Source organism: Arvicola amphibius, chromosome 11 (genome assembly GCF_903992535.2).
Source record: "Arvicola amphibius chromosome 11, mArvAmp1.2, whole genome shotgun sequence".
In the NCBI taxonomy this organism is placed as follows: domain Eukaryota; kingdom Metazoa; phylum Chordata; class Mammalia; order Rodentia; family Cricetidae; genus Arvicola; species Arvicola amphibius.
This window is the reverse complement of record NC_052057.2, coordinates 270,328-288,290: the sequence shown is the minus strand read 5'-3', so window position 1 is coordinate 288,290 and position 17,963 is coordinate 270,328. Positions and strand designations below refer to the sequence as shown.

The 17,963-nt window shown below is 45.6% G+C and overlaps 1 protein-coding gene across 5 annotated transcripts in view; it reads right to left on the bottom strand.

Moving 5' to 3' along the window:
• Positions 1-1,672: 1,672 nt before the first annotated feature.
• Positions 1,673-17,963, bottom strand: part of Dclk2 (doublecortin like kinase 2) — a 122,190-nt gene continuing 105,899 nt past the window's right edge. The window contains exons 11-17 of one of the 5 annotated variants that reach the window (XR_005287370.2): positions 15,056-15,189; positions 14,631-14,708; positions 10,339-10,435; positions 9,741-9,821; positions 8,304-8,420; positions 5,620-5,705; positions 3,625-3,757 (exon numbers count right to left, since the gene is read on the bottom strand). Coding sequence is in view for 3 of the 5 variants with exons in the window: in XM_038347311.2 (XP_038203239.1) it covers positions 3,557-3,757; positions 8,304-8,420; positions 9,741-9,821; positions 10,339-10,435; positions 14,631-14,708; positions 15,056-15,189 (708 nt within the window). In the remaining 2 variants the exon portion in view is untranslated. Of the gene's footprint in view, positions 6,998-8,303; positions 8,421-9,740; positions 9,822-10,338; positions 10,436-14,630; positions 14,709-15,055; positions 15,190-17,963 lie in introns of all 5 variants that reach the window. The other 4 variants (XR_005287369.2, XM_038347311.2, XM_038347314.2 and 1 more) reach the window with 4 other exon arrangements.

The following is a 17,963-nucleotide window of genomic DNA, read 5'->3' as shown; positions in this document are numbered from 1 at the left end:
ACTACCAAGAAAGGGCTCATGTTTAAGAGCATGGCAAAGGTGAGGGGCTCCATGTTTTGCTTCCCCTTGGATATGCAATGCTGCAGTAAGGTTGAAAACAGCGCACCGTGTACTTGTGTGACTGTCACCTAGCATCTAGGCACTTCCAGGAGTCTGAACCCTTCAGGAAGCAGGTTTTGGTCTCCACACTGGAATCCAACTCATTTGTAGTTCTTATGCATCAACCTTAGACTCAAATCCAGGGAATGAACATGCCTGAAGCCTGCAAAGAACAGTTCCTGCAGCAGCAGGACACCAAGCTGTGTGCCTTGAGTTCTAGCACCTCAGGGTTTGTCTGATTTTCCTAGCAATCCTTGGGTGCTGAAGCCTCAAAGCCCTCACATGCTCTCATCTGCAGAAGTGCCCTGACCTCTCCAGCTACTGTGCCCAGGCCCTGAACACTTTCCTGGGGTGGCAGGTGAAGATTACTCAGTAAGCAGCAGCCGGTGCCATGCCTAGGACAGTCAGAGTTAGTACACATTTAATTTCACATCACAGAGCTTTAACCTCCTGCCGTCACTTCCCATGAACCTGTTTCACTTAAAATGGCAGGGCCCTTTTACCTGCCACACACATCATGTGCCAACAAAAATGGATTCACCTAGAACTAATATTGAGAGCCATGGCTTATCTGAACTGTAGTGTGGCAACTGCTTGGCCCATGTGACTTTTAAATGACTGGGATGTACCGTGACTGTGCACACACTGTAGACCTCAGGCTCACACCACACAAGAAGGTAAAGTATCACCCAGTTCTTAGTGATGCTGACTACATGCTGAAACAATATTTTGGATATATTTAGATGTTAGGGTAAATAAGATTTGCCACAAGATGTACTTTACCTGTTCCTTTTAAATGTTTTAATGTGGTACTACGAAAATGTTAACACAGTGGTAAATATTATATATTTCCACGGGATGGTAACCTCCTGTAGCATTTTCCACAAGACATCAGTCAGTACTTTTTTTTCCAATATGGTTACTCCACCCCAAACTGCCCCGTCTCCTAAGTCACATATTATCATCTTAGCCATGATGAGATTCTGGGAGTCTTACCAAAGGCATTTAATGAATACATGGAACAAACACACTTCCATGCCCACCACCTTTTGCAAAAGGAGGCAGAGACAGAAAGGGGTGGGAGACCCCTCAGCTGTGGAGGGCATCAGGCACCTACTTCCCATGGTGTCCACTTGTATTCTCTGCCATATTCCACGTCTAAGTCTCTCCACACGGATTCCCTCCTCTGGGAGAATGAGTCTGAACAGGCCATTGAGAGAATGTACCATTCTCTCAACAGGATTTGAGCAGCCGAAAATAAAGTACCTGTATTTAATTTGGAGCTTGAGAATAGAATCACAGCTTCTAAGTGTTTGCGCAGCAAATGGACAGAGAACCGTGTCTCAAACCTTTGTGCGGGATTCCCCAGCTTCGCTGCCTGATGGACACCACCCAGCAGTGGGGCACAGCCGCAGACATCCATCCCCTCTGGCTAGCCAGGACCGCCTATGGGCTTGTTCCTTTACCTTGGTTCTCTCTGTTCCGGAGGGATCCTACCCACCAGGAAAGGACTGTGAGGCTTCACCACCTGTCTGCCTCCCACAGGGACAGACAGAAGGACACATGCTGACACGGTGAGCACTGCCTTTAGCTCGCATTAGGACGGAGGCAGCTGTGGTGTGAGCCACAGACACCCTGTTCCCACCACCTGTTCGTCTCTCTCCCCCTTCTGCATTAACTCTTCCCCTCTGAAAATGACACAGCCACAGGCTATGAGAAATCTTGGTTTTGGTGCTGGAGAGATGGCTCAGAGGTTGAAAGCACTTACCAGATGTTGATTCCCAGCACCCATGTCTGGCAGCTCACAGCTGTCCAGATTCGCTGCCTTCCTCTGGACTCCCATGGACAATGCATTTGCATGCGCACAGACAGGCATACACATAATCGAGAATAAATCTTTTTAAATCTCGCTCTTTAACCAGCTAGTAGAGAGACACATGCAAGTGTTCTAACCCCGCACCTCACAATGCTTCTGATCAGTTCTTCCTCCTGTGTCTGCTGCAGCTCCGGGCTGGGTGGGACCCAGGGTCAGCATGTGAACAGAGAGATCCAGGGCCTGGCCAGGGTCTTCCAGCTGACATTTGTAAAGCTCCAAGGCGATGGCAGACAGATGAGCAATGTCACAAGCAGAAAGCAGAGCTTAACAGGAAAACTTGGAACTTACAAGTCAGAGAAAAGCAGAGTCCCAGCCAGGGCTGGCATGGGAAGGGCTCTTCCAGCCCACTTTCTATGAGCCCCAGCTTTTCTGTTATTGTCCCTAGCTCCTCTCTGAACAACTTGCTTACTTTGGTGTTTTGGTCACATACACTTCAGCCAAGGCAAAGATCTTTGCACTCTTCTGGTAGCAGCCCCAGACACTGGCCCCTGAGGGCCTGGACCAAGGAGAGGTGCCATGTACTTTCTGAAACAACCACACAAAAACCTCTGCCCACCCCATGGCTTTCTGAAGAGGGAAGGATTTATTGCAGGTTGGGGAGACTTGGAGAGTAACAACGAGAGTGAACTGTAGGGCCCACCCATTTAGAAGACAAGCAGGTAAAACAAATACAGTTATTTACAATTATTAAAAAGAGTAGGGCGATGGGAAAAAGGAAAAACTGCCAGCAGCCTTCCGGAAGGTTGGTCACAGGACATTCAAGGAGTACCACGCACCCCAGTCCCCGCTGGGTCTCAGCAGACCTGCCTGGCATTCTGCTGCTCTTGCTCTCAGAGGTGGGAGGAAGCCCCAGCCATGATGCAGCCGAGCTGATCCTGCTCTGCCAAGAGCTGCCGCACATCCCACTGAAAAGCCACAGGCCACCTTCATGAGTATTTCTTAATACACATAGGGAAAGTTAGGGGAAACTGAGGGCATGTAGGTCTGTGAGCCCTGCACCCCAGTCAGAGGGGAGCTGCTTTCTGGGGCGTCAGAGTGCATTCCCTAAGTCAGGAGTACCTCTCGGGAACTCATTTCTTCTGTTCAGAAGCTGGGAGCCTCAGGCCCCGTATGAAGAGGAAGAGGCCATGTTGCTTCTCACAGGACATTACAAAGAAACAACCATAGCTGTGTCCCCTGTGAGAAGGGAGTGCTTGGAGAATCCTTCAATAGGAGAATCTTCGTTCATCCAGTGAATTTCTATAAAAAGAATGTAATTCCAGATAAAAGTTGCACATTCGCTGGGTAAAGCAGCCAACTGTCTACTCGACTAGAAACATGGATGATTTAAAATAAGTCGCTCATTTTAAATATGTCTCCACAACTGACATGGCTTGACATGGCCAGAAACTGGAGCGGGCAGGGCCCCAAGTACATGAGACCATGCTGAATACTGGCTCCCGATGCCCCAGTCCTGTTCCCGGGCAGTGACAGAACATGCCAACAATCTGTCAAAGCAGCAGTCAGGAGAGACAGGCTCTTTCAGAATGGAGCCGGTGAGGCCTGGAGGAAGAGCACAGTGTGGGCCTGTCTACACAGAGTTCAGTCTCGGTGGCGGCGCCAGGTCCCTGCCAGATCACAGCCAGAGGTGGCTGGGGGACTAGAGGGCTTGGGAGACTCCGGTGGGGGAGGGGCCTCCTGGCCTGAGGAAGGGACTGGCGAGCTCTGCTCCCTCGCGGGTCTGCTGCTGTCTTGACAGTGCTTGCTGCAGAAAATCTGCCCCTCTTTATCTAGAGCCGTGTTCTGGGGAGAGAGCAGCAGAGATAACACATGACCCAGGCCGGGCTCCATAACACGGGCAGGACCAGAAAGCAGGACTCGGCATGCACAGGACACAGAACAGAAGAGGAGGAATACACCAGGCCTTAAGTCTAAGGGGAACTGAGCCCCACTCCCACCCTACCCCCACCCCATCCCAGAAGCTGCCTTTTGCCTCTGCCCTTATCACGACCTTGCTGGTAGCTGGGAGTGGTGGAGACACTGGCCTGCCGGAGGTGGCCTCAAGGGTCCTTGCTGTGAGCTGCAGCTGATTCTGTCTTGCCCACACCCATACCCAGGCTCTGCCAGCTGTTGTAGTATACTTATGACAGGAAGTTCTTGTCAGATATATGGCCCTTACATGTCAGAAAGAAATATCTTTACAACCATCAGGCATCTGTAATATGCCCGGGAATCCACTGGGGATCCTCCATGGTATCTCTGACTGCCTCTCTCCCTATGAGGGGGCCTGCACCTGCTGGCTCATCCACTAACCCTCTCAAAGGCTCAGAGGCTCCAAGAGGAAAACACTTCCTTCTGAACCATGCTGGGGATACCTAGGCATGGAGTCTTCTTTGGCTCACTAGAGACTGTGGACCCTGGGAGCCAGCAACTGCCATGTCACTGGGTGGAGAGTCTGCAGTGGTCTTGGGTACCACCCTCGGCTCTAAGATGAAAGGACCGGTAGGCATTTTGCAGTCCCCATAGGCAGGGAAATGTACAACAACACAGATTTTTTTTTAAGTGGGAGGGGGATGGAGAACAGAGCAAGTGGCAAGGCTCTGGGCTGTGTTCCTCACGGCTCCTGCCAACCTCAAGCTGAGCCATCACTACCTTCCGAGGGCTGTGTCAATGAACTGGGTAAGTGGGTAAAGTCTGATCCTGAGCTGCTGGGACCAGGCCGGCCACTCCGACCCACCAGTACCTATCAGGCAGGCAGCGCTTAACTTCTATCACACTCTCTCCTGTGAAGAAAGTCACAACCCCTAGCTATTTCCCCTCTTCTCTTCTGGCCAAAAGAACTGAGCGTGCAGGCAGAGGGAAGCTGGCTGCGCGGTGAGTACATACCATGGCCTTGGACCTAGGCAGGGGAAGCAATGCAGCAGCGAGAGGCAAGAAGGGAGAGAAGCAGGGACAGAAACTAGACTTACTTTCAACAGAAGCAACACGATTCAAAGAGCCATGTCTGTCTTAAATCGGAAGTAACCCCAAATCCCTACTGTCACCCCAGTGTTCCTGAAAGCAAGCTTTGCACCACCTGGGGTGGAAAGAATGTACTTTGTCTGACTTCCTCTGCAAGACCATGATAGGCGGCGTCTTGTCATTCCTTTCTCTGCCACAAGATGGCCCCTTCTGTTCTCTGAGGCTTTGTCCCTCACTTGGACAAAGAAGCCACCTCCCACTTTCCTTCATCAGTGTGCTGAGGACTGTCAGCGAGAGCCAGAAGTGTGACCCAGAGAGAGCCTTTAGCCTTTCTGAGTCTCTCTCCAGTATGATCATGTTCTTATCCTGGAGGCTGGCTGACACACACTGTCTTACTGATAAACGCAGCTCTTGACAAAGCACAAAAACCTCACAAAGACACTCATCCCTGCTTCACCTATGTAAACAGCAGCAGGGCACAGAACGGCTGAACCCCACTCTGAGCAGGAAGGCAGACTGACAAGCTGAGAAGGCTAACACAAAGCTCCCCAAAGGCGTGCTGGGCTGGGCAGGCCAGAAGGAAGTCAGTGGTTCAGAGGACCCTTCCGGCAGGAAGCGGAGGGTCAAAAGTCTGAGACAAGCATGCAGCTGGAAGAGGGGCTGAGAATTAGGTGTGGCTCCCATGAGCACAGTGTGTTGAATACCAGGATCTGCTTCGGGATTTCCCATAGCCTCAACTGGGGAAAAGAACGGAACTCTGTGAGGTTGTCTCTCAAACTGTCAAATCAAACTGTCAAATGAAATGTAGACAAAGCATCAACTTTGGTTTCTTTCTCCTTTATTATCAGTCCCTACCTTCTCCTATTTTTCACTGGAACTTCAGGTACCTACTTTGGGGAGAATGCTGGGGTGACACAAGACAAGAAGGCCCCCTGTTTAAGTTATGCACAGAGGTCATGAACAATTCAGCCATAAAACACCAATCTTCCGCTACTGAGACTGCACATTCAGTGATGGCAAATTAATGCGAGAGACAGGCATTCTCTGGTAGTTTAAATATAAAAATAATTTAACTGTCCTCAGGGATGCCTCAAGGTACAGTCATTCTATGATGGAGGGCCCAGATGTGAGACACACACCCTATCCTGCAGCCACACCTAGGCCCAGGCCCAGCCCTGACTGGGGGAAGGACAAACAAGAACCCTTCAGCGATTTTTGGAAACAAGTCAAATTTGGCAGGCTGGATTTTGAACCACTGAGAACAGAGTCTGCCAGAAAAAAAAAAATCCCAGAAATATCTCCAGTAGATTCTGAATGCGATGATACCATCGGCAGCTCCTCAGTGCTCACAATCTGCAGAGAACCTGGTTTAGCTGGATGTCGCCAGCATGAGCCAAGTGGCTCTTGCATATACATCATACACACAACTGTTATAAGTCACCTTCTTAAGGGTTGTTCTTTCACAGGAACACCCCATTAAAGCTTGAGGGTTCGACATCTGTCTAACCCATTAGCAAGGGGGAAACTGCTATCTGTAAGTGCTGAGACGTTCTCTGCATTAGTATCTAGAACACACAGCTTACACTTAGCCCTAGGGAGGACTGTCAATCATTCTAGAACCTCATCTGAGCTTCTGACTCACTGTATAATTCTCCTATAGGGCTGCAAGGCTTACACATCTTAGAAGATTAGAAAGCTAATTAACATATGATATGAAATTTTGATTCCAACAAATTTTCTTAAAGACTCTCTACCATATGCTGAAATTGTATATTTTGGGAGATCGTTGGGGCCTACACACATGCTAAGCACACACACACTGGGCACACTAACTGCACCACTAACTGCACCCCTAGCACAAATGCTGACTCTGAATGGTTTTCTTTTTCCACTTCCACAGAAGCTGCCTACACCACCATGCATGGCACAGATGCACACTGCTTCTGTTCATGAGGTAGGTCTCAAAATACAATCCCTGGGAAGGGTCCTCCTGCTGCCAGCTCATGTGATGGTTCTTTTCAACTCAGTGAAGCCAGAACTCTGTGACATCTCAGACTTTCTCAGGTTTTCAGTAAAACATTGCTACAGTGGAAAAAAAAAAAACCCATAACTCCTCTCTTTCTGTGTTCAATATGAAACATCCCAAAGTCCTGCGAGATAGCACAAAGTCCAGTTTGTAGACTCGAGCTGTGCATGGGAAGACGGAGCACACAATTCCCAGCATGGCACACAGGAAGCTGCAAGGATACTGGGAGGGGCCTACCAAATGAACTTAGCCTCCCTGGAGGAAAGGAACGGCATGTAGGAGGTGCTTAACCAACTGCAGAGTGGTCATGTCTGTAAGGGGTACATGCAGTGTGTGCCTTCCTGGACTCCCACATTTTCCTGACGTTCCTAGACTGCATGGAGCAGTGAGAACAAGTCCATTTCCCTGTAGTGTGGGGATACAGAGAACCTTTCCCAAGTGGCAAGAGGCTGCTCTAGAAGGGGTGGCAGAGCTGCTGAGAAGGCCCATGCAGGCACCAGCCCCTCAGGAGATGGTGACTCGGTGTCTATGCCCCTGGCCCTGCTGTCTGCTGTGAGCGGGCAGGAGGACAGCACGGCTGCTGTTGGAGACACCCTGGCTGAGCAGCAGGAGGGAGATGCTCAGAGTGACCCCAGCCCCACTTCTCAACAGCTCAAGCCTGGGCAGCCAGAGCTGGAGATTGATGATTTCGCTTGTGTTTTATTTTTCTGTCCTGTATTTTCTTTTGGTTTCCCTTAATGTTACATTTTCTGTGCTTACTTAGATATGTGGCCTTAAATACTCTGGAAGAAGTACAAAAATTGGGTCACTGCTGCTTTTGTTATATAAAATTTTAACCATGAAAAATTAATTTTTTTAAAAAAGTATTCTTTTATGGCTTTAAAAATACACCAACTATTTTTTTTAATCAAACATTGTCTTTAAAAAGTGAAATTTGTTAGCTTGTTTTTTATCCCAAGTCCCAAAGAAATCACATGTCAAACAATCGTAAGCCTGGAGGAGGCAGGGCCTTACTGCCTTGCAGGGTGCATCCTGCCAGGGCTGGCTGGTGATTTCTTCCTAGATGTAACAGCAGGTATGAGGGGAGGCAACGCCCTGGAAGCCCCATGTCGGGGAGCTCCCTTGCACCACCTACCTCTGTGGCCTCCCTGCCACCTACCAGCCTCTACCCTGCCATGCAGAGTCCAGGAGTACCCGGAAGCACCCTTCGCATGCCAGTCCATCCTCCCATGGAAACAGGAACATGGAAGACACCAGCTTCCATGAGCGGAACCCCGACTATCTAGCTCAGATGACAACTCCAGCTGAGCAGCCAGGCCAGATGCCCCCAACTCCCCGGGGAAAGCTCTGCGTCCCACTTACCATGATAACAGAGACCCCCGTGGTGGTGCTGTTCTGTTTGGGGAGCGCATTATTAAAGTGCTGTTTTAGTTTACCTGTAACCTCAGCTTGCATATTATTCTCCTGGGATGCGTCATCCTACAGAGGGGGAAAACCCAAATACAGTTGACGCTGGATCCTTAACATTTCAACTGTTCAACAGCTACCATCCTCCTCCCACCATTAACCTAAGGCTGTCTTCCTGAACAGGCTCCTCTTAGTGAGAATAGGAGTTCAGTTCTTTCAAAAGTAATTGTTGCCCCTGTACAGAGCTGAGGAAGAGCATGAGACCTTGGACTCCATCCTCAGTGTGTCAGAGACACACAAAATCCTGTACTGTTACTCCACAGTGGCAATGCACCTCAAGCCTTCAGACCTCTGAAGCAGTCTCCACTTAAGCAAACGAAGGCATTCTTCTTCCATTGCAAATCTAACACAAGTCGTCCCACGGAAATATAAAAATTAGCAGTGTATCATTTTAACCAAGAATTTGATTAAATGCCTTGCTGTAGCTCCGGTTACATGGCAGGCTGAAGAGGGAATGTGCCTTGAGCCTAATGTTTGACCCATTTCTTTTTTAAAAAAAAATATTTATTTATTTATTATGTATAAAATACTCTGTCTGTGTGTATGTCTGCAGGCCAGAAGAGGGCACCAGACCTCATTACAGATGGTTGTAAGCCACCATGTGGTTGCTGGGAATTGAACTCAGGACCTTTGGAAGAGCAGGCAATGCTCTTAACCACTGAGCCATCTCTCCAGCCCCGACCCATTTCTTAAGTTAAAAAAAAAGTGACAGAGACCATGCTACATGCCCAAGGCTCAAGCTCAATCCCCAACACAAACATCCTTCAGTTTATAGCGTAGTTCTCACAAAGAGGTATGGCATCTCCTCTACCTCTCACTCAGCCCAGGGAAACAGTGCAGGATGGAGGAGGTATACAGTGATACTCAAGTTGCCCTCAAGTTCAGTTCACCATGTTTGCCTAGAGGGGACATGTGATCAGCACCACATCTTCTCTGCCACTTCTGGAAGAGACTGTCTCTCCTTCCAGACCACAGGAAGACTGCAAGCCATGAGGACACAGATATCACAGTCTGAAACATGTTCACCTCTGGGGAAAACATAAACCCCACAACTAGAAAGAAGCCATGGAAAGATTAGAAAGAACATCATGGCCATCTCCATCACTTATAGAGTAAACAGGTCCAGCAAGGGACAGGCTACCAGGTTACTCCCTGAGCATATGGAGGGCTCTGGTACCAATTACCTTCTCCCATGCTGCTTAATCATTAAAATAGACATTTTATCTGCTATAGAATTTAAATGCTCATCTATGTCCATGCAAAACACATGGCAAGGAAGCATGCTGACCATAGAACACAAATTTATTCATTCCCTGGAATGTGGGTACTTACAGACACCCAGGGGTGACTCAGAATTTCTCCCGCAGTGCAGCGAGCTTCAACATTTACCTGAAGCATTTGACTAATTAATTCCTGGAAAGGGGAGAAAGGGGAGGAAAGGGAAGGGGAAGAAGACCACAGAGGAGAAAGAGGGTAATTCCAGCATAAATACAGAATCAAAAGCTAACAAAGCAGCTCAGCCACTGGAACACGGAGCCAACTCCCCACACTTTGAGTGATATGAGACATAGCACAGTACAAGAGAAGTCTCCCTTGAATCTGCAGGAACTAAGATTGGCTCTCTTAAGACTTCGGTCTTTATCTTCACTCCACAGTAGAATATTTCAATATTTTCCCATTCATCACTTAACTTATTAATTCATTCTCACATTCTGATGAATGCCCAAGATACAGTTCTTTTAAAAAAGGCATGAATGTTTATAGAGATTAGAAGAGCAATATAGTTAGGGACTTCAGAGACTATATATACTGTAGATCAAACTTACAAAAGACCACACATTAAAAGTCAAGTTTCTGGAGCCCCAAGCCGGGGCTGCTCAGCCCACATGCAAGGCCCTGCAGTGTACACAGGAAGAGCCCTATACGGTACCTTGGCGGAATCGGTAATGTTGTCCCAGTAGGGGGCTGGAAACTCCAGTTTCCCAGCCAAGATCTGGTCGAAGAGATCTTCCTGGAGGTTGTTCTCACTAGTGAAAAGGAAATAGAAAAAAGAATAGGGTCACTAAGAGTCTGAGCATCAGGAAGAAGTCGAGGCACTTGGCTTGGGCGTCTCATTGCTCAGCTGTGTATCATAGCTGCACGGTGACAACAGATTTTTCCTTTTAGACAATGAGCCAAAGGACCCTTCCTAGGCCTGGGAACCAGAGACACAGAAAATGACTCAAGCCAAGTTTCAGTTTAAAAAGATGGAGAAGTTCCAGCAGTGGATGGTGCAAATGGCTGTGTACTCAATGCCCCACAAAGTGTGCATATAAATGATTAAAATGAAAGCCAGGTGTTGGGGCTTTCCCCGCAGTACCAGATACTTGGAGAGCTGAAGCAATATTATCACTTGAGCCCAGAGGTTCAAGATCAACCAAAGTAACATAGCCAGAGCCCATCTCTGGAAGAAAAACTGTGTGTGTGTGTGTGTGTGTATGTGTATGTGTGTGTGTGTTTATGTATGTATATATGTATATAAAGGAGATCTCTATACACATACACACACACACACACATTACAATAAAAGCCAGAAATTACAAATAATGGAAACCCTTGGGAAAGGATGGCAGTTTTATCATTGCTCATGCCTCTAACAGTAAAAAAGCAGCCTCTACTAAACCTTTCTTTTCCCACTTATTCACTAAAAAACCGAGATTATTGAAAATCAGATGGATTTCAGAATCTAGATTTTAAAAATGACATTAATTTGTTCCACACCACAATTCAACTTTCTTTGTGCTCGGTCTCAGAGAAAACATACTCAGAGATGCTAGTTAGGCTTTCTCAGTCAAGGCAAAGCATCCTGGATGCTCTCAAGTGGGCGTCTTTCAACCCGTGCTGCTTGGCCCTTCTGCAAAGACGTACACGGTGTCTAATGAATGCATGGCACTCAACAGCAGATGGAAGGTGCCAGTGAGAACTGGAGGGAAAGATTTTGGATGTGGGGTGTCCCCACATGTGGTGAAGACAGGACTAGAAACAGGAAGCATGCTTGGCTTTCTTGGTTCACCACAGGCCCCAACAGAAAACTTAGAATATGCTGTTAGGATTAAAATTAAAATTCAGGAGGACAAGTCAGGAATCACCTGGAAAAAGTGCAAATTTCTTAGAATTTCTCTGCCATGCTTTTAGGGTTCGGTTTCTACCTTCTCAAAGGGCACAAAGCATGGAGTCCTTAAAAACAGATCACTTAGGGTGGTACCTAGAACAATAGCTAGATCTGTCTCATGACACCACTGCCTGTTATATCCAAGGGAAGCACTTGGGAGACACCACACTGAAAGAGTGAATTCCAGGTAACAATTCAGTTCAAAAGCTTTCAGTTAAAGGCACACTTTGTATAAACAAAGAAAGCACTCCGAAGTGCTTATTTAAAGGACTTTTATATATAGATATATGTATATAGTTGTTGTATTTGTATTTATTATTATTTTTGAGGCAGTATTTCATGTAGCCCAGCATGGCTTTAAACTTGCTACATAGTCAAGGATGGCTTTGAACTTAGTATCTTCCTTGATTCCATGTCCTGTGTGCTGGGATTATAGGCATGCACTGTTGTCCTGGGTTTTATGTAGTGCTGGGGATTGCACCAAGGGCTTCATGTGTTACAAAGCCCTCTACCAAGTGAGCTCCTTCGTCAGCCCTAGATACACAAGATTATGCTATCCATGCTAGACAATAATCACTTAAGCCGCTACATACTTAATTTTCCATATATTTTTTATATAATAGTATGTTGTGAAATCTGCCTTATGGCTGTGCTTTGAAGATGCTTCTAGAAGTGTCTCATGTCACAGATGATCTCACCAGCGGAGAGGAAAAACATTTTCTTGAAACATAGAAGTGAGATACCTAGGGGTGTTTGGACACTAGGTGGCCCCTTCAGAACGCAGTGGGCTGTCCTAATGAGCCCAACTCACCTCTCCGGCTCACAAAGCTGCTGCTGCCCACCAGTGATAGTGACATGCAACTCGGACCCACTTCCACAACAATAAAAATACAACTCTCCCTGGCTGCATCAGAAACTATAAACACTAGAGGGAGTTGTAAGCATACGTTCCCTAATTCTGATTCCCTCAAATCCCGTTTCTTTAATATCAATTTGAATAAAAAAATCGTGAAGAGGAACTCCATGTTAACTGGTCCAGATATAACACGTTAGCAAAACACACCATCCTTCTACATTTGACTAGCTCCCCTCATTTCTGCCTTACATAATGGAGTCCTTTAGTTAATTTCTTCACATTTATTCTATGCTTAGCTAGCACTGAATCAGTCAGCCAAGGATATCAATCATTTGGTTCAGTCATTATTCTGTGCTCCATGTCTCTATACCAGCGCTCCAAAAGTAGACTAACATTTCTGTGTGGTCTGCTCACAGCAATTATCAATTAAACCACTGTTCAACTCAACCTGAAGATGTGAGAATTTAAAGAAAAAAATTTAAACTTTTTTTTTCCAGGAAGTTTTCTTGACAAATGATAGGAGAGATAGGATAAACTATTTTTATTTGCTGACCCAATACAACACTTAAACTCTATGGCGTATGCCTCAAAACTCCTAATGGGAAACCTAATCCTCACTTGGACGGCATTAGGGGGTGGGTTTTGGGGACACAGCCAGAGTAGTGAGGGCAGAAGCCTTCATGTAAACAACTGTAGTGTCCCTGTGAAGGTCCCTAGAGAGAATATAGTTCAGGGGTAGAGTGCTTGCCCAGCCTGAAGCCTTGAACTCTAACCACAACATCATTTACAAAAACGGTAAGACAGTAAGAAGTTCCTAGAGATCATCCTTTCCCTTCTGCTGTGTGAATTTGCACAAAGATGTCTGCACACGGATCAGGAGGTAGGTCCTTACCAGACACCAAGCCTGCTGGTGCTTTGGTCTTGAACCTCCAGGCCTCCAGCATTGTGAGAATAAGCTTCCACTGTCAATAAGCCGCACAGTTTGTGGAAGTTCCTTACGGCAGCTGAAATGGACTAAAACCGCCACAGCATCGAGGACGACGCTCGTGCATTTCTGCCATCACCTGGCTCACCCGAGGTAGCTACTCAGCAGATGCAGTGAAGTGGGGGCACAAATGAAGGACAGAAAAGCAACCCTACACTAGTAGATGTAGCTCTGCTTCAAAGCCCCGAACTGCCCGAGCAGGTGTTGAAACACATCGAAAGAGAAGCAGCGGGGGCTGGAGAGATGACTCAGTGGTTAAGAGCACTGGCTGCTCTTCCAGAGGTCATGAGTTCAATTCCCAGCAACCACATGGTGGCTTACAACCATCTGTAATGAGATCTGGTGTCCTCTTCTGGCGTGCGGGCATACATGGAGGCAGAATGTTGTATACATAATAAATAAATAAAAATCTATAAAAAAAAAAAAAAAAAAAAAAAAAAAAAAAAAAAAAAAAAAGAAAGAGAAGCAGCCAATGTGGCTGGCTCAGCCCTGGACTGATGACTGGGCTAGCCAGCCTGAAGCATGCCTGTATTCACCTCTGTTCCCACCAGGTCAGCAAGTAGCTGCCAAGCGTCAGCTGTCTGTTTCCAGGCCAGCTGATGCCGAGGTTTCTGTAACTCTATTTCTCAGGTAATAAATGCTACGTGTGTGACTAGAACTACCATAAAGAGTTTCTGGTTTCGCAAGAAGCAAGTTGAGTGCTTTAGAAATTTTATAGAAAAATCAAGTAGTTTAAAACACTGCTCTCAAATTAAGTAAAATACATACACCAAGGACTTGAAGAAGGACACCTGTATGATTCTGGATTCTTTAATTGTACCCTTCTTTATAACGAGAAGCTGCAAAGTCTAGAGTCTGTGTTAGGTATAGACTTCATGAAGAGCAGCCAAAGAACTCAGAGGTTCACACGCTAAACAAAGACCTCATATTTGAAGTATGGTTAGGCTAGGAACAGCTCAGAGGCAGAGTATGCAGGCATGATCCCTGTGTTCAATCACAATTTCCATATATATTTAAATACACACACACACACACACACACACACCCCAAAACACCAAAGAAAAAACATGAGTTTGCATTAGTAGGCTACTAATTAAGATAAACAGTAAAAGGTGTATTTATTTATATCATTTTCAGCTGTGAATTTTATTTGTGAATTTTATTCACAAGCTTACAGTCCTTTCTGCCAGGAGTTAAGTGTCTGAGAATTTATAATTCAAATATAATTACCTCCGGAATGGTGGGAATCCACAGAGAAGTATGTATGTAATCACACCAGCTGCCCAAACATCCACCTTCAGGCCATAACTGGAAAACAATGAGGTAGAGTGTGTAACGGCAGATCTTCTGAGCACGTGCCACACTGCTGAGGTACGGCGTCTGCTACTGTCACAGAGGAGCTGTCCTCTGAAAAAGCCATCTGTTTCCTCTCAATCTAACCACAATCAGTGACCACTGTCCCCCACCCCGACACTGACCACAGGACAGAAGAACAGACCTAGGGCTCTTGGCCAGATAAGAACAAGCTATTCTTAACGTTAAGGTCATGGTTTATGTCACATGTCTCTCTGCTTCCCAGGCTTTTTTCACAGGACACACTGAGCACAAAGCAGCAAGGACAACTTATGTGTGACCCAAGACCAACAGAATCTCACCCCGTTTCAGCAATGATTTCTGGTGCCACGTAAGTCGGTGTGCCACACACTGTGTACAAAGGGCCTTCAACCACTGTTGCCAGTCCAAAGTCTCCCAGTTTCAAAGACTTGGTCCCATCCGGATATTCACACACCTGAATCAAAAACAAGCCAACAATCACTTTTCCCCCATAACACCTGTGAGAGGGACCTTGGAACGAGGCAGGTGACACCTGAAGAAAGTTCTTCTGGTAAGAGTACCACAGATTTAAAGGGTCGGAATATCTCTTCAGAGATTTTTATTCAACTGTGTGAAATTGGAACAATGCTATTTTCTGTCTTTGCAGATTCTGACAAACCCTGCACTTGCTTACAGAAGCAGCCAGGTACTAAGGGCTGCTGATGTGGCAAGACAAGGCCCCAAAGCCAGCAGGAAAGGAACTGACCTGCATTTAGTGCTTAATGTCGTTCTTAAAATACTGGAGTGGACAAAGAAGGGGCGTTTGTTTAAGAGGCTTGCACGTTTCTTCAGAGGCTGCTGACTTGTTTTCTGGGCAGCGGGTGAAACAGGAGTATTTATTATGTGCTCTGTTTTGGCTCCATGTGTGGTGGTGAGGGTTGAACTCAGTTGTCTAGTTATGCTAACAGTAGCCCTACCACAGATAAACCCTGAACCTAAAATATAAATATTGTTTGAAAAAAACTCAGAAGCTTAAAAAGAAAATGCACTTTGGAATCGAAATCAGCATGAATCTAAACAGGAACTTAGTCCAATAAACTTACAACTAAGAATCTATTCAAAGGGAACAGAAAAACAGGAACTTTACCCAATAAATCTACAACCAAGAATCTATTGAAAGGGAACAGAGGGCTGGAGAGATGGCTCAGAGGTTAAGAGCACTGACTGCTCTTCCAGAGGTCCTGAGTTCAAGTCCCAGCAACCACATGGTGGCTCACAACCATCTATACTGAGATCTGGCGCCCTCCTCTGGCGTGCAGGCATACATCGAGGCAGAATGTTGTATACATAATAAATAAATAAATCTTAAAAAAAATGTTTAAAAAAAAAAAAAAAAAAAAAAAGAAAGGGAACAGAAAGATCCAAACATTATACATATCTCTTAATGCGTTTATAATTTTTAAACACAGAGTCAACCAATCGGCTAATAGACTGGTAGTTAAATAAATTATGGTACATACTCATAATAAAATGACATGTAGCTAATATTATTTTCAATAAATACTTACTATGAGAGTTATTGATCATATTATATAGTTTTTCAAAGTTAAAACTGTACATGAACTCCAATGGCCCAGCCTTAACAGGGCTCGCTTTGAGCAGTACTGAATTACTTTAACTTCCTTCTTGATATTTCTTATACTTGTAGACATATCCATGTGCTTACAATGGCCACATAGTTGAGAAAGATTTACCTTATAGTTAAGCAAACCTTCCTTAAGATATAAAAGCCCAGAAATATTACAAGTAGCCAGTTTCAGAAGTCAGTGGGCATGTACACAGTCAACTTGGGATTGGCTGTATAATCCAAAGCTGATCAGGGTATGCTGTCCCTTATATGTCCATTCGAAAGAACAAAATTTCAACAAAAAAATAACTGCACAGGTCAAATCAATATGTAAGTCTCATTCTTATATTTTTTAGACTACGTGTTTTTCCTTGTGTTTTACTACTGAAGTAGACTTTCATTTCAACCACTATAAACTCTGGAAGGGGAGATATTTAGAAAGTGTTGTTTCCTCAACATAGCAGTTAAGAGAAGCATCCACTGAGCGGACTGGCTTAGGTAGTCATCAACAGACATGTTGTCTAAGCCTTACAGGCATTCTGAAGGCCCCTGATGGCCCACCTCCCTTTCCTGCTTGGCTTCCTCTGCTACAGAGCACTTCTTCCTTTGGGACAAACAGTTTCTCCCATGCTATGGATGTATATTTCGTGTTGGCACACAGCTCATGCACATCTTCATGACTTTAGAGAGTCAAAGGAGTAACCGTAATGATTTTGAGCCCCTCTGAAGTATTTATCCCTCTGTGTGAACCCAACACAGCAGAAACATACTCTAATATATAAATGATCTAGCTTGAAGCCACAGAGTCGAGATTCTTAGTCACACCACATAGGACAGCTTTCCGCCCAGAGTGTTTAATGTAAACATTAATGAGAACAATCTAATATAATTGGAGTTAGGATTTATGGTGCATTTACTGAAACCAAAACATTAGAACCAAATTCCCTTAGAAACTGTAGTGATAAGAATATTTATAAGCATGATTTCCTAAATGTCTATATCATGAGTCAAACTTCCACTAATGTCACTGTTATTTTATTTTTACAATTCATTTTAAATACTCCATTTAGAAACATCTAGGGGTGCTGGGAGGTTGTTGTCAGACAGTCCCAGAAGCCACATTTCCACATCCCCCACAGAACTCAGAGTCAGACACATACAGACAGAAAAGGAGTGAGTAGCCTATATCTGCCGAGCTGTCTGGACAAGTGGTACTCATGGTTAAACATGAAAATAAAGTATGACTTGGACAGAGAAGTGAGAAATAACAGTGATTTATCTGAATCATCTCCTCCCAATGCATAAAATATTAATAGCCTTTCAATCTTAGCAGGAGATTCTCTTCAACTCTATAAGGAAAATTAAACAGTACTGTGTATCTATATGGCAAAGAGACACTGCTTTATAAATTTGACTGTAGAGCTGGGGTAGAGCTCAGAGGTGGAGAGCCTGCCTAGCCTGCACATGGCCTGGAAGGGAAGGAGAGAGGGAGGGGAAATGACTGTCACAAAGAGACAAATGAAGAATACCAGGTCCTGAAGCTTCCTGGCAGTTACCGATAGCCTCAGGAACTTCGCGGATTTAAATATTCTCTCAAGCACACCATTAGACCTGGAATGGGG